This window comes from Balaenoptera physalus (genome assembly GCF_965194825.1).
Source record: "Balaenoptera physalus genome assembly, chromosome: 7".
Classification (NCBI taxonomy): domain Eukaryota; kingdom Metazoa; phylum Chordata; class Mammalia; order Artiodactyla; family Balaenopteridae; genus Balaenoptera; species Balaenoptera physalus.
The window spans coordinates 117,374,231-117,400,183 of NC_138886.1; the positions used below are offsets into that span (position 1 = coordinate 117,374,231).

A 25,953-nucleotide genomic window follows, 5' to 3' on the forward strand; every position below is an offset into this window, starting at 1 on the left:
GGAAGATCCCACATGCCACGGAGCAACTAAGCCCGTGCACCACAGCTGCTGGGCCTGCGCGTCTGGAGCCTGTGCTCCGCAACAAGAGAGGCCGCGATAGTGAGAGGCCCGCGCACCGCAATGAGGAGTGGCCCCCGCTTGCCGTAACTAGAGAAAGCCCTCGCACAAAACGAAGACCCAACACGGCCAAAAATAAAAATAAATAAGTAAATAAAGTAGCTATTAATTTAAAAAAAAAAAAAAGGCACTCAATTAAACATCGACTGAAGAATGAATGAATAAATTCCATCCACCTGAACTTGGGAACCCAACCCATAATCACAAAGGCCTATATCCTGGAGCAGATTCCAGATGGAATTCAAGATAAAAGTCTCAAAAACTAGGCTCAGATCTACCTCCTGTAATTGATTCTGCTTAATTCGGAGTTTGAATCATCTTAAGGTTTCCAAAAGATCCAGACAGAATTGTTTAGGCAGAGGTCCAAGAAAATAAATGTGACTATACTTCAGAAAAAGAAGCTTGGACCTTCCTTTGTATAAAAGAGAGCCCTTGGAGTTTCTCAAAACCCCCTCAAGGGGCCATCTCTGAGTGTGTGATCCCAGAGTCACATTCCAGAGTTGTATGGCTACACATCAAAACAAAGTTTTGAGTTAAGAGCAATGCATTCAGGGAATTCCCTGGCTGTCCAGTGGTTAGGACTCTGTGCTCTCACTGCCGTGGCCCGGGTTCGATCCCTGGTCGGGGAACTAAGATCCCACAAGCTGTGTGGCATGCATGGCCAAAAAAAAAAAAAAAAAAACAAGAAAAGCAACGCATTCAAAGATCACCCTGCCTCCACCTCCTACCCCTACTGCCACTGTTACCGGCGCAGTCATATCCCGGTGGGGAGCCTGCCCGCCTAGCCTGAGACACACATCGTACTCCAGGGAAAGGAACCACGCCAGTGGGGAGCGGAAGGAAGAAGACAGCCGTGGCTGTGCAGGAAGGAGTTGGGCTCCCTGCGTGTATTAAGGAGCTTAGATCAAAATCACCATGCCATACAAACATGGCCTAATAACATCCCACAACACAGTAAGTCATTAGCCTTTATGCCCAATAGGTGATAAGCTCAAAGAAGGCAGAGACATCCATCTGGATTCACTAGTTTGCCTGCAGAGAACCCAATACCTGTCATACATCAGCTGCTCTTTATTGAGCGCCTGAGTGAACGGCAGTGGGTAAGCGTGGGTTTCCCTCCTGCCTGTAGCTCACTAGCTGTGTGACTTGGAACACTTTGGTGCTGCAGCTTCTCAGCTGTACAATAGGGGTCACGACTGTACCTTAGTGGGTAACTATGAAAAATAAATGAGTTAATATGGGAAACGCACTTAGAACAGGACCTGGCACATAGTATTACTATATTTTCTATCATTATTATTATTAATTATTCCGAACCTCTAATTCCTGGTGTAGGGTGGCCCTGCCCAACTTCTAGGACTTCATGCTGTCCTGGAGGCGCTCACTGCCCGGTGGGAACAGTCACACCTACAGCAAATCATCCTCCTTTTGTGAAGAGGAAGACAAAGCTTGCCGCTCAATAGTATGAACTCTGCAAAAGGCCTAATGTCTTGCAGTGTTTAAAAAGATCCTCTGCTCAATATTCCGTAACAACCTAATTGGGAAAAGAATTTGAAAAAGAATAGATGCATGTATATGTATAACTGAATCACTTTGCTGTACACCTGAAACTAACGCAACATTGTTAATCAACTATACTCCAACATAAAATAAAAAGTTAAAAAAATAAATAAATAAATAAAATTTAAAAATAAAGAGATCCTCCAGAGTGAGAAGCTTATAACCACTTCTGTCCTTAAGTAATTTTTTTTAAGTTGTATCCAAGTTACTACCCAAGGTCCATTGATATTAAACAGAAAAAATAACTTCCTCACACGGGCATAAGTTGCACAAAATACCATCAGTACAATTTTGACAGGTACCAGGAGATCCCCAATATTGCTAATTGTTCACTGGGCTTGGCCGCAGATGTGATTCAGTAAACTGCTATGTTGGGTTTCCTTGTTTCCACTCACACTGCCTCTGCAGTCATCCTCCGGGGGGTTTCAGTCATCTAGGACGGCCCGGGTGCCTGGGTGTGTGCGCCCAGGTCACTGTGGAGGGCTGTGTGAGTGGGATCGGGAACCGGAGCATCTTAAAATGAAACAGCTGCAGCAGGAGTGGTCCAGGCTTGGGCGCAATACGATAGCTGCTATTAAACTCCACTTTGAGCTTCTCTTGGCTTTGATGATTTCTTTCTTCCTCTCCAAAGTTTATCATTCTTTTCCTGACCTCAAGTCAACCTCATAAAAGCCCAATTTTTGTTTTGGCTCGAATTAAAGTTTTCGTTGTGCTGTTGTTGTTTTCAGGATTTTGCTTGCTTTCGGTTTTTTTGTTTGTTTTTCCTTTGTCTATTTGGTCTGGGAAAACTATGAAGTGAGGCAGCCCAGCCATTCTAAAGTGTCTTGAATAGATGTGGAACTAGGAATTTTTGTTCCCTGGTATTCACCTGTCTCACAGCCTCTTCCCCTTCCACCGTGCCATTTCCTCCCAGTAAGCAGCTGGAAATGCCCTTTTTTTTTTTCAGACTGCGTGCTACCAATCGCCTTCCTTGGCATCTCTCGTTCCACGGCAAGCTAGTTGAGGTAAAAGGCTTCATTTCAACATCCAACAGTGGTATCCTTGAGTAAAGTTTATTATTCACCATTGAAGAGAATAAATGTTTAAATGCATTGTCAGAATGAAAAACTCTTTCTCATTCTGACAGTTAAAAATTGAACGTACGTTTAAGTTCCTCGGAAAAGATGTGTTATAGTAACACAAACAGTGATAGAATTGGAAAGATTATAAAGAGGCAGTTCTAGGGCCTTTTAACTCTACCGTGAGGGAAATCATTTAAATGAACTACAAATATCGTTCCCTCGATTAACATACCTTAACTCCACCTCTGTATGTGCATCATCTCTTCCTAAGGTGATAATTAATAAGGCATCACTTAAAGACTATTTAATGACACTGAGACAAAGACGAGACTTAAGTCAGCCAACTCATTGGGACTTTATCCAGCTCCCAACGACCACCTGGGATTCATCTCAATTCTCTGATTCTGTGTTTCAAATCAGCCTCTCAAAGATACTATTTGCTGTCAGCAAGTCCCCTGATTTATTTAATCCTTCCCCAAAATGTGTCCTGAAATTCTCACAATTTAACCCCTATTTGTCATTGAAGGCAGCTCCTCTGCAGTGACTAAATCACTCTCCGGCATTGTCAGGTGTTAGCAGAGGCCCTGGGGCTGCTCTGGTGGCCTGGGAAAGCGAGACCAGCCCCCTGCAATACTGCTGTTACTTTATTGTCTCAACAAATCATCAATAGATTTTTTTTTTTTTTTAGTTACACTTATAATCTCCACTACTCCTCTCCAAAAGAAACAACATCCAGGCATAGTGCAAATGGTAAGTTACCCTCGGAGATTCAGTATATCTTTATATTTCCCATTTTAGGAAGGACATTACTAATTCCATCTGTAATATGCACACGTTGTGTTTCAGATTACATAGTACGATATTGGGAAATATGGATTCAAATAGAAGAAGGGAAAAAGAAGAAAAATAAGTAGGAAAGGGAAAAAAGGGTAATAAAAACTCTTCTCTGATTCACTTAAAAATAGATTGAGACAATCAGATCCGATGTGGTCTCGTTTCTTCTTCTAATGTGTAAATCCTGATGGATTAAAAAAACACACCACGGTTTATAAAGCAGAAGTCCTATGAAAAGAGAGGTGGCATTTTTATGCTTCCCTAAAATAGCAGTAAGAATGCACTACAATCAGTAATAAAAATCATCGGAGGGAATAGATTTGGAAGAGTTTGTGTGGTATCACATCATCATCCTTAAAGTTCACGCCTCCGACTCATAATCTCAACCTTCCTCAATCTGCAGGTGATCTGGAAGGCATGGGATTGAATTCACTGAAGGGCAGCCCACTTTTTTATTAAGCTTTCTATGTTGAAGTACTTGTAGATTCTCACGCAGTTGTGAGAAAGGATAGAGATCCCATGCACGCTTTACCCAGTTTTTCCTAACCTTGCAAAATTATAGTGCAATGTCCCAATCATGATGCTGACATCAATACAGTCAAAACACAGGACTCTTCCATCACCAGGATCCCTCTTGTTGCCCTTTTATAGCCACGCCCACTTTCCCTCCACCCTCTCGGCTCCTTAACCCCTAGTCACCACTAATCTTTTTTCTATTTCTATAATTTTGCCATTTAAAAAAGTTACATAAATGGAACCAGACGGCATACAACAATTTGGGGTTGGCTTTTCCACCCAGAGATTCATTTGGGCTGTGGAGCTTATCAATAATTTATTCCTTTTCATTGCTGAGTAGTATTCCAGGGTATGGATGTACTACAATTAACAGTACATGCTTAACTTAACAAAATGGTGAACACTTTGTGTGTCCTTTGAAGGACATCTGAGTTGTGTCCAGTTTGGAGCTATCGTGAATAAGGCTGCTATAAACATTCACGCACAGGTTTCTGTGTGAACTTAAGTCTTCACTGAGCTAGGATAAATTCTCTGGAGTGCAGCTGCTGAGTCATACGGTAGTTACACGTTTACTTTTTAAGAAACTGCCAAACTGTCTTCCAGACTGGCTGTCCAATTTTTCTCCCCACCAGCAGTGTATGAGTGACCCATTTTTTCTGCATCCTCATTAGCATGGGGTGTTGTCATGGTTTATTTTTAGCCAAAGCCAGAAATCCAGTTTAGGACAAAAAACTGCTAGCAAGGCTTCCAAATTTAACATATTTTGTTATTTTTAACACTACACAGCGATTAAATATGTATATAATTTATATATATATAAACATTAGCTTGCTTTGGTTTAAACTCTACAACTTAAAAGCTCTGTACTTTAGACAAATTACTTAACGTCTCTGAACCTCAATTTCCTGATATGTAAAAACTACTCCTTCCAGGTAAATAACTATATTAAAGTAATAATGTGTATATAGAGCATAGGATAAAATAAGTGTTCAATGAATGCTAATTCCTTTCCTCTACATCACTCCGTTTGATTCTCATATATTCTAACCAACATGCTTCCTCTCAATCCGTTCCCAGAACCACTTAGAACCACTGCTTCTGTTCAGTTTTATAGCTCTGTCTCACCTCAATTCAGGCGAATATGAATATAGTTTAAAACTCAGTAAAGATGATGGAACAGAAACGGCATGATACTGCTTTCAGGAAACAAGTTCAAACCCAGATCTACCGCCTACTGACTGTGTGAACTTGGGCCATTATTTTACATCTCCAGTCAACGCCACTGATAGTTCATCTCTTCATCTTTAGAATGGACAGAATCAGACCTGCCTTACCTGCCCTCCAGAGGTGCTGAGTTCAAATGAAAGAACTATGTGAAAGCAACTTGTAAACAGTGAAGAGCTACACAACTACATGGCTAGCAGAATACGGCAAGTTATAGAAAACAAAGTCCAGGGCGCCAAAGGGTCTCATTCATTCTGCCATAGAATGTCAAGGTAGAAAAATGGCAGGAACCACAATGACTTCTGAGTCTAGGATGGTGACGCCCCAGAGAATGGGGTGCAAGAAGACCAGAGTACAAATTCTCTTTTGTTTTTAGATAAACAATTAGAAATGAGTTCACCAACACCCTCACCTGGTCTTCATCAACAGTTGTCCCAGGCACCCAGGGGGGGTCGGGGAGATCTGAAGGGCAGAGGGGCTAACAGTGCCCCCAACTGTAATAGGGAAGAACAAATCTGACTCCATACTGGATCTGTTTCTTTTACTTTAACCTTTGTATTCTGTTGCTTTTGCTACAAGTTAATCACAAAAGAATGTTACCTGTTGCCAGAAATATACAGGATAGCCCATTCTCAAGGCTCTGACCTTTAAAGGTATAACATTTTCCTATTCATATAGAGATAAAAAGTTGCAGAACAGAGAATAACATTTGTCTTGTTGGAGGTTTATTGAAACATTGTAACCACAGCTGCAAGAACAAAGGATTCCGGCACCAAGAAGTCTGCAACAACCAGCCGCACCCCCCTTCCCTTTTAGTAAAAGAAGCCTGAAATCTAACTCGGGTAACAGGGTTCTTTGGGACGCTAGTCCAGCATCTTCTTGGGCTGCTGGCTTTCCAAATAAAGTCGCTATTCTTTGCCCCAACACCTCATCTCTTTATTTATTGGCCTGTTGTGCGGTGAGCAATACCATCTTGGACTCAGTGACACCACCACAAGCTCACAGAGATGAGCTTGACTGAGATGTGTTATGGTTTAGCTGGTTCAGTTAGGTGGAAGCAGATTATATAATCCAGTTGCAACTAAACTAACCTTCACCAAATGGACAAAGGGCTTTAAAAGTTTCCTGCAAAGAACCTTGTATTGAAGATAATTGAAAGAATACAGGCAGAAACCGTCAAAGTGAAAATGACAGAATTGATACTGTTCTGGCTCCAAGTTAAGCACTTTAGTCCTAAAGCCATGAAACAAGGCAGAAACACAGACAACATGAATCCAACAGTAAGTCAACTAAAGTATTTTTAAGTGACCGAGGCTACTTAAAGTGTCGATTTGCATACACAACTGATAAGGCTGAACCTCACCTTTAAATATTTAAACCTATTGTTTAATTTTTCTTTATCTTGCCCTTTTGTAGTTTCGCTTTTGCAACGGTATATAATGTACATAATATATCAGTAAAGTAGTGCAGATATATAATTTGCCAATAAATATACTTTAAATGTTTTACTCTTGGGGTGCACAATTAAATCAATGAGGAGACCATTGACCTAGGGTATCCTATTTCTTTCAGATGTCATTTCTCTTAGTTTAGACCTTTGTGTTAGACACCAACAGACCACCACACGTGGCCAAGATGGCATGCAGGTAGATTTCCTCTGCCAGTTTAGCAGGTTGCTCTCACTAAGACCACCTCCCCATACCTTTCTAGAGCCTCTAAAGACAGACAGAAGACTTTTCCTTCACCCTGTCAACCTTGAGGTCTGGAAGTCAATCTCCTGATACAAATCTCTACGAAGTCCATGGGCTGTCAACATCCCCACATTCTGCAGCTTTCAGGAATGTACCTGGCATTCTAGTCTTTAACATTGTACAGCTATGCCAAAGAGAAGAGCTAGTGCTTATTAAGCACTTACTGTATGCCAGACCCTCAATTAAGAGCCTCATGTGAATCATCTCACCACATGTTCATCATGACATTGTGATAAGACGATTATTATCCACCTTGTACAGAAGTGTAACTGAAGCTAAGGATGGTTAAGTAATTTTCCCAAGATCACATGCTGATAGCTGCTCTAGTCAAGATTCAAAATTGTGCCCCTGACTCCAGAGACTTGCTCTTAATCACTGTGTTATGCTACTCTCCATGCATAATAATAGCTTTATTTGTATGTACTAAGATTTCTTTACAATGTACTCAAAATTAATTTCTCAAATTTGTCTCATTCCGAATGTGATGTTGCTTCATCTTGGGATCAAATATTTACCAGAGCACATCACTGATCTTGTAATAAACAAAATAAATTACAATTATACTTACAGGAATTATTCTTACAAAGAGATTTTGAAAAATTTATCTTACCAATCCTTGAAAAAAAACTGCTGTAAATTATTTCTAACATGAAGCAGGGTATAAACAATAATACAATAAAATGTGTCCGGCTTACTATTTGTTCAGATGTATCTGAGGTTATAATTTAAAACTCCTAGCATCCAAGGCAATGAGAAAAATTCAGTGTGTGATCTAGTTATTTCCTCATATTCAGATGTTCTTGCCTGTGTACACTGAGGTCACTTGAGTTCTCTTCTCAGATGTTCTCATTACAAATACCTAGGTTGTGATATTAAAAGCACTATAATTTACAAAGCACAGCCCACACCAAGTGGACTCAAATGCCACTTTTTTGACATAGCTATTTTATCCTTGATGAACCATCGTATTTATCCTTATGAACACTTCATTAAACATCACTGTATCTGAAAAAGGAAAAATTCAGCTCTCAAAGAAAAAGCACTTCAACAGCCCACATATAATTTATATTTGTAATAAAGCAAAAATAGCCACTTGATTAGATTCTGTAATTTTATTGCTAACATCATCTTGACTTGACTAGCACAAGATTCAGAGAACTTAACAATGTTTGGAAAAGCAGAAAGAATTACTAGGAATGTAAGGAGGCAGTTTCTCACTTTATTTATCCCAGATTAATAACAGTTAAAGTTGCCTGGTTTCTTCCTGAAAAAGTTTTTTCACCGTTTTCTCCACAAGTTGGAGTTTATGGAAATCCTCTCATGGATATACTTTATTACTCCAGTTTAACACCAATTTGAAAAAAAATCAATGCTTTTTGACACCAGTTATGACAACATGCATTCATTTAGAAAGAACAGTGGTATAGTAGCTTAAAGGTCCTTATATTTTAACCCAACATGAAAAATCAAGGTAGTTAGTATTTTCTATATACAAGAATTTGTATATATTTCCTTGATGCGTCTTCTTCACTCAGTGAAAAATCTATTTTAAAAATCACTGAATTGAAACAAACAAACTCAATCTATTTGGTTTTGCAGATCCAACTCATGCCTCTCCTGTTATACACAAAGAGCCAGACGCTGCCTGAGGAAACTTTCTTTTTCAGATTTTATGTTTCTGCATTCCTCCTGTGTCATATTTTGCATCCCTCTTTAAGCCATCATTTCATAACTGTCATGAGAAAAAGCACTCACTCATTTTCTCTGATTTTACATCTTCACAGAATTTTTTTTAGATGGACCACAGCAATCTTATAGGAAAACTCCATTTTCTGGTAGGTTCTACAAAGGGTAGAATCTGAATGTCCAGTTCACTGTCTGTTTGTCACCCAGCACAAGTAGTGACTCCTATTACCTACAAAGGTATTAGGAAAGTGCTCCCAGCTGAAAGTATTTATCCAATTCCAATTGTCGTTTGAAAGTCTAAAATACTAAGGGTGGTACTGTTCCAGGAGCTACTGTTTAAAACAATGCAATGCCTGTTTAGAGGGAAAAAATCAGTACTTGAAAATCTGAGTTGGTTTAAAAAATAATAACTATGCATCCAAAAAAGAATTCTTAGAGAAACATTTATATGCCAGGCACATGTTTTTAATTTTAATAACATTAGCTTACTGAAATAAATATGTAGAGTCTAATAATTGTTTTCTATATTTTGATATTTTTTATATTATTCTATTATAGTGAGTTTGCAAAGAAGCTAATGAATAACAATGAAGGAAAAATATCTATCTGTCAGGACAAAGTTGCTGTGGTTTGTAGGCATTGCAAAATGCTGTGTTGAAAAAAAATCTGTTAAAAAGTAATTGAAAACTGCTCTGATTTAAAAAGAAATGAATGTATATCCCTATAGGATAATGTCAGATAAAAAGTAATCGTGTTCCCCGTACAGTTGTGTTTGTTGGCATTTATATAAGCATAATAATGCTTTCAGGGTATTTTCATAGTTGTTCACTTAACGTGGGATTAACATCAAAACCTTTATAATTATTTGAGATCACGAATTTGAAAGTGGCGTGGTAAAACATGTTAATGCTTAAAACACTCTAGCAGTTTTAATACCAAACAGATTAACACACATGAAAGTAATATAATTTGTGCACTGAATAATATGTCAAACCAATTCTTTTGGTGAAGAGAGAATTCTTTCTAGCTACTGCTTTGTATTTCTTATAGACATACTAAAGCAATCAGCTAGAAAACTGCAAGAGAGATACACATAGGTGTGCATGACTCATGGACTTGAAATATTATTCTGTGTCTTTGTCATCGCACAATTTCATGAAACCATCATTTCTGAAGTTTGCTTTAAATAAAATTGAGAACCAAAACATGACAATCTAGAAGAATGACGGTGGGATTAAAAAAAAAAAAAAGCCTAAAAGAGATTGCTAATTGGCAAGAACAGCTATGGATTTCTTTTATAACCACCAGCAAAGAAATGTAGGTCCTTAATGCATTAGAAGCATATTTTAATATGCACCCCCAGAGTCTCATAAAAATATTTCTTTGCCTCAACTTTCCCATCTGGACAGGAGAGGAAAATGGGTAGTCATTTAGAAAATAATATGAAACTGTGGATTAATTACCCGTGTTGCCCATCTTTCTTGAATTCGTGTGAAAATGGACTTCACATCTCAGACCTAATTATATTATAATCCTTGTTGCACTCAGCTACACGGGTCAGGGTGGGGTGGGAAATCTTGGAAACTATACTGAACGTGACAAATGCAGGTGCCTCCCCCCAGACACAGAGACTGTGTATTAAAAGCCGGTATCTGTATAACTTCAGCTGCGCCTGAAGGGGCGGGGGTCGAGGAGTTAAATCATGTGGTTTCCACGTATACAGAGAGAATCCATAAAAAGAGATTTATTATCATACTTTCTTTTTGAAATGTAGTATTTGTTTTTGACTTTAAAAATGCTCCTCGGTATAAAGCAAATATTAACAATTTTGTGAAACAGCAGCCAAGATATAATTGTCTGTGAAATATAAGGCTTAAGACCTGGTTCGAGTTAACTACTGTTCTGCTGAGACCAACTAGGCTGGCCCGCAGTGGCCGAACGAGCAGGTTCAAGGAGGACTGCGCGGCCGCGGGAGCCGGGCCAGAGGCCTTGGAGCTTTCTCCTCCTGCAGCCGAGTTAAAGTGACTTTGTAAAAAAAGTCAAACAAGAATAAGCAGCCATGGAAAACGGTACGGAGCCGGCCAGTAGGTTTAACAGCGAGAGGGAGCGGGAAATCCAGGAACCGCCTGGAAGTACTGGAGGAAAATGGGATGGGATAGAAGAGAGGGGAACGGAAGAGGGGAGAAAGGAAGCTGGGCAAGGGCACACCCTGGACTCCACGTGCGCGCTGCACGGTGCGTTACCACTAGGTGCGCCCCAGCCGCTCGGCCGGGTAGGAGAAGCCCTTCAACTCGGCTCCGCGCGCCTCCGCACCGGGTGCAGGAAAGGCCCCCGGCCCGGCCCCCTCCCCGCCTCCTCTCCGCCCGCCCCCGCCCCTCCCCGCGCCGGCTCCGCGGGTCCTTCCTCCGCCGCCCGGTGCGGAGAGAAAGCGGGCGGCGGCAGATTTGCCCCGGTGGCACCGAAGCCACAAGCCTGCCCGTAATTGCAAAGCAAACAAGGCTGAAATATTGGATTGGTCTCAATCGTGACAAGATCTACGCTTTTGCCGCCAATTTGTTTGTGCAGCTCTATTTAAAAGGCCCTTGATTGAGGAAATGTTGAAAATAGCGGGGAGGGTTCCCTAATGAGACCTCGGGAGGGAAGCTGGGGGGGGGGAGGGGCGCCGTTAACCCCTTCCTGCCCGCCTCGGGCGAAAAGCCCCGGAGCCTAGCGGGGGTAGAAGGGGGAGCAGGGGTCCGTCCCGTCCCGCCCCGCGCAGTGACCTCCCGCCGGCCACGGCCTAAACTCCGCCCGCGCTCGCATCTCCCCCCGGCGTCCGCGGCCCGCGCGGCTGGGGCCCCGAGGCCCGGTGGCGCCCTCCGGCGCGACCCGGCCCTGGTTGTCGGGCTGGGGGTCCCGGCGGCTGGAAGGGAAGGCGAGATACGCAAGAGGAAGGAAGAGAAAGCACACACACACATTTATTGCGCGCAGCCTGTGTGTCCGGCGTCCAGCCCCGCGCGCGCCTTGATCTCATTCATCTTTCGTGCGCATCCTCGCGGCCGGCGTGGCTACCCCATTGCTCAGATGCGGAAACCAAGGCTTAGAGAGACCAGTCCGCGGAGTCCGCCCGGCCAGCTCTGGCTCCACAGCTCAGGAGGCGGAGGGGCCAGGGGAGACCAGGCCGGGATGGGTCCCCACTCTCCATCCCACGCCGGCGATGCGGAGCCCTCGGACGCGCGGTCCAGCCGAGGAGCCTTCCCTGCTTCTCCCGAGGGCTTGGCGATGAAGGTCTGTGCCTTTCGGCACGACGTCCGCCTCCGCCGCTAGCTTTGGTCGCTTTCAAAACAAAGAAAATTGCAATCCGATTGCAACTGGGATACGCGGAATTCACCAGATTTCTCTGTCATCCTTTACGCAAGTTGTTTAAGCACCTACTGGGTACAGTGCCTCGATTGGGCTCTCAGGGAACCCACAGTCACAGGAGGGGAAAGATGTGTGCCCAGAGATCTACCAGAGAGAAGATGGGGGTGGGGGGGGCATCAGAACGGAGTTCAGAAGAAGGGAGACCTGATTTGCGGGAGCAGAGAGAAGGAAAGCCGTACCTGGAAAGGCTTCCTGGAGGAGGTGGCATTTACGCTGGGCCTAGAAGAAACCAAGAAGTGTGGATTCTTTAACATGGGAGAGACATGGGTTGTTTGCCAGCTCCGCTGGCAAGTCGAGGGGTGCCAGACACACAGCTGAGGACAATGTAGGGGTCACACTTTTCGTCACCTGCTGATCCCCCAGCTGCCCCTCTGACTTGGAGAACTTGAGTGGATCAAGTCCTGAGCAATAAGTTCCAGTCTCTCTTAGGATTGAAAACCTAGGGCTTGCAGACGACACCAGCGGCTAGACTTTGACCTTTCAGGAGCCCTGGACTTGGGCCAAAAGGTACGGTTAAGGGCAGGCAGGGGCAGGAAAATGGCACTGGGGCACTCTCCCCAGGGCTCTTATTAGAGCTACACGTTCCCAGGCTTTTCCCAGAGGGATGTGGTCAGAGATATACCTTGGCCAATCAGAAGTTTGTCTTTCTGGAGTCACAGCCAAAGGTAGACTGGACAAATGGAGACCCCCGGGGGGGGGGGGTCGGGTGCTGTGGGGGCAGGGAGAACTGGCTTCGGTGGTACTTCCCCAAGAATGATCTGTGCCTTCCGTCAGCAAAACAAAAAAAGCATCAGTCATCCGCTTCTAGTGGAGTCTCTCAATGTGTTCTGAATGGAATTCTGCTTTTTCTGTATGCAACCAATTCCTTCGTTTGAAGTTGGATGCTTTGCAAGAAGCAGAATGCAATTCCATTTTTTGTTCCTCGAGGTTTTGGCCTGTGTTAACTTAAGTGGGCACTCACACAAGTATTAAAAAGAAATCCATTCTCTCCTGGAAAATGAAACAAAGTCGCGCCTCTCCAATCACACTGCAGATATATAATCTGTAACAACAAATTCGCCTCCTGGTGCTGCGCATTTCCAGCAAGCATCCTGCCTTCTCTGTTTATGTTATAACTTTTCTGCCTGCAATTATTTTTATTTTAATTTTCTGTCACTTTAACAGAATCCAGAGCCTTTTCCTTTAATGTTTTGTACACAACATGTTCATTTGGATAAGATGTCCTTTCCTATCCTCTTTTAGCTTGCCTTTCCTTGTGTAGCGTTCTGTATCGGGAGTTTCTAATATTTCTCTCTCTCTCTCTTTTAAGAACTTGTCCCTGTCTTGCTTTATTTGTTTGTGTGAAATATAGTTTGAAAGGAGATCAGAGAGAGCAGGAGGGGTTTGTAATAAGAGAATGACCGAATGACCCAAAGGCTGATTATCTGTCATTAACTGGAGACTCGGTGTACCCAAATTACCAGGGAGACCTCAGTCTGCCGGATCCAGAAAGGCAAGCATGGAATGCAGGGCTGAACAGGCTCGTGGCGTTGCAAACGAAGACACTTTGCCAACACATTTTCTTAAGGAGGTTTCCTTCAAAACTCAGCTCAGCTTCAGTGGACAAATGTTTTAGATTCTGACAGGTTGTACACAGGTTAAAAAAAAAAAAATCTCTGCTGAAAGACTACCTTCAGCGTTTCTGGAACGAACTTCTCTGTGTTGTTTCGTTAGGAGCAAAATTGCAGTTAATTGTCTAAGCTCCAGAGAATATTGAGAAGTCAAGCCAAGCTGCTTTTGATCTGCTGAACCCAAGCCTTGTAAACATCGAGGTTTGCCATTAATATCGACAATAAAACCGTTTCTTTTTGTTAACCTGAAACCTAGCCATCCTGGCGAGCCCTCGTCTAGAAGCAAAGGCCCCGGAAGAAACTAGCAAGGGTTTGGAAGCAACTGCCAGGGCTAGAGAAATCTATCTCTGTGAATTTGCAAAGGAGGCTTCAGAACAGGAATGCGAGCCACACTGCAGTTAGAACTGGGAAGGCACTGGGGCTTCCAGACACAAACAGACCCTTCAGTCACTTGAGTGGTTTGTCCAAAGCCCCGCATTTTAAGCTGCCATTTGCTTTCATATTTTATTCTGAACCACAGACTGTATTGCAGACTAGTTGAAGTCTATTCCTTACCATTTCCTTAGAGCGTGTATGCAAAATTACAATTACTTCCTCTTCTCCATGTTGAATGCTTTCCTCCCGGCTTGGAAGAAAATATTGCTTGTGTGTGTAGGTGATTTGATTGAAACAAGAATGTGAATGAGTAGTTGACATAAATCCTGTGAGGTGTATTTTCTTCCGCCACTTCTGCTCTAAACTCCATCTATATTTTACTACAAAGTAGCAAAGATCAGATTTATCATACCTCTTAGGACCACCATAATTACATTAGTAACACTTCCCATGTATATATACATCATGCCGCCCGGAATGAGGCCCCTTCATGTGCATTATCTTTTGTTCCCTTCAGTCTGAGTATGGATTTTAGCTTTACAGACAAATGTGGATACCTGGCAAAGGTTCCCCCTCATCAATAAAGACCCTCCAGAGCAGCAGCACATTTGCCAGTTAATATGAAGATCTAGTCATTGATTATTTGGAGAAAATGCAAATTCCCACCACCCATCATAGTGGACATTAAGATGTTTCTTGTACAGTGTACACCTTAATTATTGTACACAATGTTATATGTCAGTCATATTTCAATTTTTAAAATTATTTTTCTTAAAGGACTTTATTTAAGGATGAGCCAGTGTCTTATTCTTCACCACTTTCAGGTTCTATGATACCAAAACCCCTGTAAATCCAAGTATTGCTGGAAGGCAAATTAGAAGCAAGGGAAGGAGAGAAGGGGGAAGGAGGTAGAGAGGGAAAAGAAGGTAGAAAGGGAGGAGAGAAGAGAGAAAGAGAGAGAGAAGGGCTAAATGCAGGGGGGTTACAAGCACCCAGCAAGTTCCAATTTTCTCCACTGACTTAACTGTTTCCTGATCAACACGGAGCAATCAGCCCCTCCAGAGTCATCACTGCATCTGGATCAGCCCCTCCCCGCCCTGTCGCCACAGATCTGTTCGGATGGGAAAGAGGAGGGACAAGGGCTCACTCACCAAATACCCCAGGCCCACCCCAAAATCCAACAAGAAAATGCTCACGAGAAATGAAACCTCCCAAGAGCCAAGGGCAGCTCTTCCTGCCCTTCGTTTCTGAAACAGACGTGAGTCCGATCAAACTTGATTCTGCTTTGTAGATGTGTACTTCGAGCACCACCACGTTTCTGGGGCCACTGTCACTCGCCAAAAGGTACACAAGAAAGGGAGGGACTACAAAACCCCAGTTAGAGGGAGACTCTTGCTGCCACTCAGACAATATGCGTGGTTCTAGATTGTCCTAGAGGTTCTGGGGCTAAGTGGCCAGCAGGTACAATGAACCAACCCCACCCTTGGACAGACAGAAACACGGAGCAATTAGGGTGTCACAGGAAGCACATCCTTGGAGCAGGTGAGGCTGGGGTGACATCTTCAAGAACACACTGCTTCTGCGGCCACTTTCTGGGTTTGATGTTCTTTCTGGGCTTCTTAGCACGTTCTGGGGTTCACCTCACAGAAGAGCATTATAGATATTTAAAGGAATGCCCAGAGTCACTTCTACTACGTTGGTTAAGAAAATAAGGGAAAACGAGATTTGAAAGACGTTGAAGGGAATTGAGCCATAATTCCCATAAACATAAAATGTGTGTTTATGGCCCTCTGGCCTGGTTATTTTCAGGTCCAGTTTATTTTGAGTTCTCATGAGCAAAACACAAGATACAAACTGCCCTCGCCTTTGAAATAATAAATACCTCGAAAAGATCTGTATTTTCCCTAAAAACAGACTGAAGTTTTTAAGAAAATATTTACTTTAAACCAGATTTATTTTAAAAGTAATATCTCACAAGACCAGAACGTTTGCAAGGGAGTGTGCAGCCATTCGCGTGCCCTTTGACTCCCTTCCAGGGGAAGGGGTAGGAGTGAGGGAAAAGAGACAGGAGACACGGGCCCAGAATAAACGTTGGGCCCCAGTTCTGTCTGCTTAGCTGCAACGTCGGATGTAACGTGCAGCACAGTGGGTACACCGTCAGCTACAAGGATCGCAGACCTCATCCCCAGCCCCCCTCCTGTGAAGCAGTCTCCCCGCCTAGGTTAAGACTGGTTGCAGCTCAGCTCAGGGCCTCAGAAAAGGGGACGATGTTAGCACACCCTCGTCCTTGCAGGATTCCTCCTGCAGGCACCCCAGGCGGCCCCCAGCCCGCATCTTCTCAGCTGCTCAGTGATCCTCTGTGGCCTGCATCGTCTCACCTGCCCTGGAGTACTCGGAATGTGTGCCCTTTGGGGAGCAGCACACCAGAGGCCACACTAGTACAGACCAGGATGGGGTCCCTGGGCTGATAACTAAGCCAGGAACTTCCCCCTCCTCCTTTTCCTTTCCCACTTTCCCCTCCATCACCACCACTACCACCGGCTCCATCAGTAGCCCCCCAGAAGGCACTGGCCACCGAAACTGGGGGCAAACCTGAGACGGCATCTTTGCCTCACAGCTTTCCAAAGCAGCAGACGAATCCAGCATCCCACTAGACGCGGAGCAAAGTGTCCCAAAGAGAGCGCTAACAGAAAAAAGTGGACTCTGGTTGTGCATACAGAGTGGAACTCAGCCACTTAGGGACCCTAGAGTTCTCCCATTTGTCCCCTGCCTCCAAGCCCCCTTTCTAGGGCTGTAGCCTCTGCATTTTGGCTTTCGGAGATTCATGAACCCCTAGACCCTCGGATCACATTAATTAACTGATAATGACACTGTCAATGAGGACGGATGTTCAGATTAGCATCTTTTACGACTTTTTTCTGTCCTGTGTTGTCCATCTCTTCTATCACTTGCCAGGCTCTCTGGGACCATGAAGGGGTTCGTCCATTTTTGTTTCAATGAGAAGAGCATGGGAGAAAGGCTGAAAGTGGCAAGTTCTGACGCCTTTACCATGGAGGCCCCTCGCCTCTGGTGGACACTGCATCCCAGTGCCCTGGCTCAGCCCTCTCCCTGGCTTCTTCCTCCTCCTTTCAATTCCCCAAACTCCCCCTGGCCTGAAAGCAGCTTGCATCTACTTTCCCTGCATTTTTATCTGTTCCCAGCCAGGGTGCAATCATCTTACTTCGTCTACCTGCTCCTGAGGCCTAGATGTGTTTTTATAAACAGACTTTTTAAAAATGTATCAAATGTCAGAGGATTGAACTACCAGTATTTACACATTCAGGGTTGGCCTCCCCCGGTGAAAATGTAAACAGAACCCTGACCACACTACCTATATTCTTTCCTTGAAGAACAAGGTCTTTAAAAGACTCTCCTTGTGCTCAAAACTGCAGACCTACCCAAGGTGAGGGTTCAAAGCTCTAGGTGGCTATTTTGTTCTGAGCCCAAAGGGCACTTACCAACCAGTCTGGTTTCAGCTACTCCCCACCTCCTGTCCTCTGCCTTAACACCACTGCTGGGGGCATCCAGGGAAACTGACCCCGTGCTGAAGGGACTGAATGGGCCGTCATGAGGACTCCCAGACTGGATTTCTACGACCCTCTCTGGGTTCCTTTCCCTCTCCTGCAGCCTGGCCACCTAAAACCTAACACATGTTTCCCAAAGCTGTTGCCCAGGGCTCTGGGGTTAGTGGCTGGCGGCCGCCCCAATCCCTGGCCGCTCAGGAGTTGGGTACCCCCCAACCCCGCCCTCTATTTGTGCTGACCTGGCCTTCCATCCCCAACCGTGTGCCCCGCAAAACGCACGCAGCAGGCAAGAAAAGGACTGTGCTCGCTGAGTCTTTTGGGTGGGACTCCCTTTGCGGCCTGGGGCCTGACTCTGCCTGCCTGCCAGAGACGACGCCCGAGGTAGCGTAGGTGGCCTCCCCTGGGCGACCCTCGCCAGGCCCAGCGGCAAGTCCCAGGCTCAGCGCGGGCTCCTGCACACTCCGCGTGGGCTCCCTCTAATTTACGGCCCGCGGGCTCCTGTAGACACCCTTTTCCACACCGACCCTTTGGGCGGAATCCTCAGCTACACATCAGCCTCCCCTTGCGGCTCAGGGCCAAGCCCCGGGGATCATTTCAGCTCCTGCCACCGTCCACCACCGCCCCCCCCAACCTCTTGCGAGCTTTCTGGAGACGCTCACGCCGCTCGGGGCGCCGCGGCCCCGGTGCCCTGCGGCCGGGTGACTTACAAGTGGAGATCCATTTTCCGTTATAATGCGTTCAAGATCACCAAGGCCAGCAGTCTAAACATCCACGAGCCGTCCTCCCGGCCTGCCTCTTAAACTGGTGTTTAATGGTTCCCCTCCGATAACTAAACCTGCTTTCCACAGATGCCCGCTTTTATGGCAGAGGCAGGAATGCAGAAATGTATTTATATGTTTGTTCATAAAAACTGGAAAATAAGCTCAGAACACGCTGTAAAAAATATTCAGTTACTTACCAGACAGGCTAGTTAAACCAGGGGAACACCGATACCGGCCACACAACAAATTCGGGGAATCGATGTGCCTGCGCTTTGAAATCGCTTAAGGTCTTCCTTCGCTGGGGCTGGTGTCCCTGAAGAACATGGAAGTAAGAGTATTTACAATCGGCTTGGCCGTCGGTCCCGGGGTCTCCACCATGATCTCCAAAAACAGCCACAATAACATGAGCTACCCAAGACGTCCCTGGCCTGGGTAACGGGATGGTGGGTAAGTCCAGCGACGCCGAGGCGGGCGTTTCCAGCCCGTGCCCAGGTCAAAGCCGCAGCCGTGCCCCGCCGCGCCCCGCACCCCGGGCCCCGCGCCCGCCTGGGCTGGAGACGCGCCTCCGTGGGGACCGCCCGCCGCCTCTGCTCCCGGCCCCGCACGGAACTGCGCCCGCTGCCTTCTGGTTTTCTTGCCTCGGTTACCTACAAAACACTTCGAAAAGAAATATCTGCTTCCCTTTTTTTTTTTTTTTTTAATCAGAAAAGAAAGCGGAGTGATACCGTACCTGGTTTAAGATTCTTCAATATTTGCGACTTGGGGGGAAAATATTTTAATAGTGAAGCATCTGTTAAACACTTGCATTAACCTCCGGCTGATAAAAAAGTTTTTTTAACCCTCCCCCCCTCGTTTTAATTATCTTCTGGTTATGAAGGGGCAGCCAATCCTGGATGAGGACCTCGGCAATTAGCAAGGAGAACATCAAAAAGTTTTATTGCAGAGAGCGCGAGGCGCCGCCCCCGCCGCCCCGGGATTGGCGTGAGGAGCCTCTGACGACATATATTAACCCGAGCGGCCCTAAAGATGTAGCTGTACATGGAGATCTTGCTAGGAAAATCCTCTTGCTTCCCTCACGGTGTCCAGTCCCGGAGAACCGCCGCCGCCGCCGCCCGGGAGCTCCCAAGGCCGCCGCGCAGACCCCTCCGAGCCCCAGCCGCCGCCTTCGCGCTCCAGGGCGCCTGCAGGGCCTAGATCCTTCCCCCCGAAAGAAGGAGAGGATCTGAGAAAATGGATGCACTGAGACCTCTCTGAAAACCCTCCGAGGGAGCCCGAGAGGAGCGCGGGACACGTTACTCGCAGCTAAAATCACATTCAAGGACCAAAACAACAACAACCAAAAATTTCATTAAAACAATAAGCGCCCAAGAACCCAGATCAGGCTGGTGGGGGGAGGGGAAAGGGCGGGAAGGGGAGGGTCGCATGGAGGTAGCCTCACAGTGAGCAATCGACCCCGCCGGCTCCTCCAGCCGCGGCTTGGACTCGCCCCGGGACTCCGAGTAGCAGCGGCGCCGGGCGCGCGGCCGGGGCGCGGAGCCCGGCGACTCCGCCGAGCAGCCCCGCCGAAGCCCGGGCACCTTTGCATGAGCACGAGAGGACTGTGCCTGCCCGCAGACGCCCGGGAAGCAGAAGCCTGCGAGCGGGCCGTGGAGCGAGGCGGGAGCCGGCGGCGGCGGCGGCGGCCAGGGGCGCACGGTGCCGGGACCACCTCGCCGCGCCCTATGGGGAGCCGGCGGCCGCGGCGCTGCTGAGGCGGGCCCCGCGGGCCAGGCGGGGGGCCGGGGCCCGGGCTGCAGCAGCCCCCTCTGCGGCTGCCGGGCCGGCCGGGGCGCCCGGGGGCTGGGGGCTGGGGGGTGGGGGAGGCCGCCGAGCGCCGGAGCGGGGGCCCGGGCCGAGGGCGCGGCGGCACTGTGCGCACGCTGGGGCGCGTGGAGGGGCGCGGAGGGCGAGATGAGTCTGGTGGGGGGCTTCCCCCACCACCCGGTGGTGCACCATGAGGGCTATCCGTTCGCCGCCGCCGCCGCCGCCGCTGCCGCCGCCGCCGCCAGCCGCTGCAGCCACGAGGAGAACCCCTACTTCCATGGCTGGCTCATCGGCCACCCCGAGATGTCGCCCCCCGACTACAGCATGGCCCTGTCCTACAGCCCCGAGTACGCCAGCGGCGCCGCCGGCCTGGACCACTCCCATTACGGGGGGGTGCCGCCGGGCGCCGGGCCCCCGGGCCTGGGGGGGCCGCGCCCGGTGAAGCGCCGGGGCACCGCCAACCGCAAGGAGCGGCGCAGGACTCAGAGCATCAACAGCGCCTTCGCTGAGCTGCGCGAGTGCATCCCCAACGTGCCCGCCGACACCAAACTCTCCAAGATCAAGACGCTGCGCCTGGCCACCAGCTACATCGCCTACCTCATGGACCTGCTGGCCAAGGACGACCAGAACGGCGAGGCGGAGGCCTTCAAGGCGGAGATCAAGAAGACAGACGTGAAAGAAGAGAAGAGGAAGAAGGAACTGGTCAGTACCAGGGGGCAGCGGGCAGTGGGGTACGGGGGACCGGGAATTCCGGTCTCTTTACAGCTGGGCTGAGCAATGGCACTCCGCGTTCTTTGGCTGCGTCTTGAGCCAGGGTTGCTTGCACCAGGTTCTGGTCGGGATGGTTTCCCGCAGAAGCGGAGGGGGTGGGGGAGGGTGTCAGCACGCGGAGGAGGTTAAGAGGGATGCTTCGCGCTGGTGATCTTACCCGCGGGTTATCGCCGCTCCCCCCGGCACTCAGGGCGGGCCTCGCGGACTCAGGGTCCGGCTTGATGTCCCGATCGCACTGGCCCGGACCCCTCATTCCCTGTCCTGTAGAGCCTTCATTTGGCTTCCAATCCGATCTTGCTTTCAGATATTTCTAAAATAAGTTACTCAGAAGCGCTTGATCCCAATTATTTCACTAGTGATTGCATTTCTCCCTCTTGAGAATGAGGCAGCCACTAATCCTAAGAATTTTATGCTTGTTCTGATTTCTGTGCCGGGAAGACGTCAAGGTAGACATAAAATTAGTACTTTTAACTTCAAAATGCAGTTTCTCTTTGGCACTGAGGCTAAAATGTGACTTCCCAGATGAGTATACTTCACGGTAGTTCTTGTTTTGTTTGCATGAGGCTGTACATTTTAAGACAAATAGTAAATATTATCTTGGTCACTGTAATTGTTGTTAACAGTAACACGAAATTATAACTGAAAATTAGTTTTTTCAAGTTCCTACCAGCTGCCCAGAGGGTAGTGGTGTTCAGAGCAGGGCTAGTGCCACGAAGGGCCTGGAAAATTATCCCATTTGTCGAGGTTTTCTTCTTTGGGGCCTATGGCGCTTTAGTCGCTACATAGTCGAGTGATCCCGGGTAACCGGGGATTTCAGAGGCCTTGGAAGGAGAGGCACTGCCGAAACGAGCCGGAGGCCGAGCTGCATGCGGACAGGCCCAGGCCAAGGCAGGGGCACCTCACCCCATCTTCCTTAGAGCGCGGAGCTGGGGCTGCGATGACCCCCGCTCGCGCCCCTACATCTGGAGTTAGAGAGAAGGCCCCCGGTTCCTCCATAAACGACTTGAAAACGGGTGGTGGTTTATAAACCTGCCCATCGGGAGTTGAGCGCTGCCGGCGTCTGGAGGCCCGGGCGGGAGCTAGGGCAGCGGCCGGCCTCCGTAGCTCTTCTGCAGGGGCTGGGACTTGAAACCATCCTACCCACCATCCCTGGCTGGCTCTCTCTCTCCTCTGGCCGGGAAAAGCGCGGGGGTGGCGTGGAACCGGGTCTCCTCTTTGATTCTCTCTTTCTCCTTTTCTCCCCCTCGCCTCCCCTCTGCCCAGAACGAAATCTTGAAAAGCACAGTAAGTAGCAACGACAAGAAAACCAAAGGCCGGACGGGCTGGCCGCAGCACGTCTGGGCCCTGGAGCTCAAGCAGTGAGGAGGAGAAGGAGGAAGAGGAGGAGGAGAAGGAGAAGAAGAAGAAGAGGAGGAGGAGGAGAGCGCGAGCCGGGCCCAGGAGCCGGATGCAGACCCAGGACTCCGGGCAAGCTCCGCGCGCTCCGCTCTGAGGACTTCCTGCATTTGGATCATCCGGTTTATTTATGTGCAATGTGCCTCCCTCTCTTTGCCCCCCTTCGAGGCATCCGCTCCCCACCTTCCCCTCCAAAAACAAAGTGGATATTTGAAGAAAAGCATTCCATATTTTAATATGAAGAGGACACTCCCGCGTGGTAAGGGATCCCGGCGTCTCGTAGATTCTCTGTTTGTGAATGTTTCCTCCTGGCTGTGTAGACACCAGCGGTGCCCTCTCCCCAACCCCTTACAGATAAAGACAGCGGACAATAGTGTGTATGTGAAGTGTATCTTTAATACTTGGCCTTTGGATATAAATATTCCTGGGGATTATAAAGTTTTATTTCAAAGCAGAAAACGGGGCCGCTAACATTTCCGTTGGGGTCGGTATCTAGTGCTGCCGTTTCATCTGTGGTGGTTCCCTATGTGAAGATGTTTCCAACAGCTACTTGTTTTGTGCACTTCCGTCCTCTAAAACTAAGTGGAATTTAATTAATATCGAAGGTGTAAACGTTGTAAGTATTCAATAAACCACTGTGTGTTTTTTTTTTTTTTACAAAACCCCAATCTTTTAATGGTGGATACCTCAAAAGAGTTTTGAAAACAAAACTGTTATACTTGTTTTCATTATATTTAAAATATTCAGAAGTAAACTAAATTATCATGATTGCCTCTAACTTTGTTTGATAGAGTCAGTGGTTCGGACCAGTCATCAACTTGAGCTCCTGGCCTCGCAGGGCTGGCGAGGAGGCCCTTTAAAGAGAAGTATCCTTGGTGAAAATCCTGCCAAAGGGCCTGGGCGCCATCGAGCGCTGCCTCCCTTCCCTCTGCCCCTGGCCCCCAGGAGAGCGCTGAGTGGGCTGTGGAAGGAGGGTCTGGCCGGAGAGGGGCCTGGGCGGTTTGCTCAGAAGGTGGAAAGGTGTCCTTTTCCTGAAATCAACCAGATGCCATTGGTGGGGGGGTGGGGGGGGCTTCGGGTTTTGTTTGAGGAGCCATTTTCGGTTGAGGGCGTTTTGGGGAGAAACCCACACGTTATTGCAGCCGCAGGAACTAGTCTAGAGTTTTTAATTCAAAATATAGGGCTTTCATCCAAGAAACGGGAGAAAAGACCAGGAGAAAGGAAAAGAGGTTTTGGCTGGTCGTCTCGATGGGGGGTTAGGTGGGGAGGGGGGGACTGGTTTGAGCGGGGAGGGGGAGGGGGAGGCCCTTCGGGGGAAAAAAGTCCGTGATTAGGTAACCAGGAATTCTACGTCAAGTAAGAAGTCGAGAACGCGACCGAGGATTTAAAGGGGGGATGGGTGTGGAGCGGGCGCTAGATTTACAAGGAGCTATAGGGAACTCAATATTAACTGTGCGGTGTCTGAAGTCCTCCCGGCCGCAGGCCAGGCCAGCCCGGGGCTCCGTCCCCAGCTCTCAGCCGCCGGGACTCCCCCCCACCCTCGTCGGAGGTTCGGGCTCCGGGAGCCCAGGCACATCCCGGAAGGAAGTCTCCGAGGCTTCCTTTGCCCGTGGGCTTGGCCAGAGCGGAATCTCTGCTCTAGGAGTCGGAGAAGCTGGAGTGCCGGAAAGGGCTCGGCAGGCCGGGGAGGGGGAGCTGAGGGAGGGATGGGGGGTGCGGAGGGGGGAGGGAGAAGGGCGAAACTTATTAAAAAGCGGTTTGCTTCAGGAAACGCCGCGTGTACAGATCTGGGGCTAGGGAGGCTGGCCAGAGCGTTTCCACCTTGGAACCCATCCTCGGGGTGATATTCGCACCTCGGCCTCGGGCACGGACCCTCCCCCGCCATCCCAGGGGTCCCACTCTGGTGGGTGCCGCCTCTGAGCCCACCGCCGGCAGCCGGCGAATTCGCAAGCGCCGGGCGGGAGGCGGGCGAGCGGCGCTGCGGGGTTCTGCTGCGGGCGGCCGCCGACTCGAGGGCGCGGGGTTAGAACAACTCGGCCAAAGCGATCTGAACTTTCTCCCCTCGGGTCAGCCGGCGCTGGGCCGACATGGTGGGCGCGGGGCTGTGTTTACAGACACTTGCCTTTGTTTATAACGCTGGGGGGCGGAGGGAGGCGCGCCTTGATTTTCTGTGACTCTCGGGATCCCTGTCCGTTTGACCGAGGGGCTCCCTCCCTCTCCCGCCTCCAGCCGCCTTTTACTTTAATCCGTTCGAGAGAAAGATGCCAGATTCTAGGGGCGGAGGGATAGAGTTTACCGAGGTAGTGGAGTGCACGGTGGTGGAGGCGGTGAGGTTTTCAAAACAGGAACCCCAGAGCTGTTATCTTCACGTGCCTGTGTTGGCTGGTGTGGGCCTGGCTTGGCTGTGGTCTTCCTCGCCACCTGGGCCTTAACGCATTGCTGCCGCTTTAACACTTTTTGTGGTTTGTTAAACACCAGCAGGAGGGAGCCAGAAGACCCTGGCGGCACCGTCGCTACGAGGCCGCCGGCTGCTGCACATGCCTTTAAACCCGCGCTCCAGCAACGCGGGTCCGGCCTCTTTGTCTGGCCTGGGCCCGGCGCTGCCCGCCCGCTCTCCTGCCCGCCCGCCGCGCCGCTTCCTCGGGCTCCGCAGCACCAGGCCCCGACACCTCCACCACCTGGACGTTCCAACCCAGCCGCCACCTCAACGGGCCAGATATCCGGCAGACCCGACACCCCAGGGGGCCGAACCCCCTAACCGGGCGAGCGCACTACCCGGCCGAACGCTTTAACAGCAAGACACCCCAGATTGTCCGTCACTCCCGCCGCCGCATGCCCCCACCCTCCCAATGCGCAGTGCCACCCCACCTCCCGCCCCACGTCGTCAAGTCCCAGGGCACTGAGTGGTGGGCGAAGCAGGCGTTTCTTCCACGCTTCCATGCTTTTCTCTTCTACACGTTTCTTTCTCTTTTAACTCCCTTTCTTCTTTGCTTAAAAAAAAAAAAAAAAGTTTCCAAGCTCCTGCCTTGTGGGACTGGCTAAAAGGCCTCTGTTTTAATTGCTCGGATAATGTGGTTGCTGCCATTTTGTTAAAAGCAATCACTCCTGCAGCGAAATCACAAGCTCTCTAGACAGGCCGGAGCCGACAAAAATGCAGGATTTGACGTTAAAAGCTAAATGGGAAGCTGGGGCGGCGGAAGGTAAATTGATGGTGGATCTGGTTGTCAGGGGCCGGCCCCAGACCGCCGCGCGGGCCGAGAGCCTGATAACCCTGGAGCACCGGCGGGGCGAGGGCTGTGTGTGTGTGTGTGTGTGTGTGTGTGTGTGTGTGTGTGTGTGTGTGTGTGTGTGTGTGTGTGTGTGTGTGTGTGTGTGTGTGTGTGTGTGTGTGTGTGTGTGTGTTCCAACAGACCCATTCTCACCTTCTTGGGAAGTAATTTGGGAAACTCGACAGAGGGAGACCCGAGCACTCCCTGGTCCCAACCCCAATTTTCCAGGACTTTTCGCCCCCCAGGCAGGACACT

General features: G+C 48.5%; 1 protein-coding gene and 1 long non-coding RNA gene across 14 annotated transcripts in view; one reads left to right on the forward strand and one right to left on the reverse strand.

Moving 5' to 3' along the window:
• LOC309664097 overlaps nucleotides 1–19,369 on the reverse strand; it is a 153,404-nt gene extending 134,035 nt beyond the window's left edge. For 7 of the 13 annotated variants that reach the window (XR_014265587.1, XR_014265588.1, XR_014265589.1 and 4 more), the window contains exons 1-2: nucleotides 19,191–19,312; nucleotides 18,658–18,773 (exon numbers count right to left, since the gene is read on the reverse strand). This is a non-coding gene — a long non-coding RNA (uncharacterized lncRNA). Of the gene's footprint in view, nucleotides 1–11,680; nucleotides 12,371–18,657; nucleotides 18,774–19,190 lie in introns of those variants that run through there. The other 6 variants (XR_014265590.1, XR_014265591.1, XR_014265592.1 and 3 more) reach the window with 4 other exon arrangements.
• Nucleotides 19,370–20,347: 978 nt separating this feature from the next.
• On the forward strand, nucleotides 20,348–23,082 carry HAND2 (heart and neural crest derivatives expressed 2). Its single transcript, XM_082469056.1, has 2 exons — nucleotides 20,348–20,965; nucleotides 22,298–23,082. Exons 1-2 carry the CDS (start codon nucleotides 20,411–20,413, stop codon nucleotides 22,394–22,396), a joined length of 654 nt encoding a protein of 217 aa, XP_082325182.1. The 5' UTR covers nucleotides 20,348–20,410; the 3' UTR covers nucleotides 22,397–23,082.
• The last annotated feature ends 2,871 nt before the right edge of the window (nucleotides 23,083–25,953 follow it).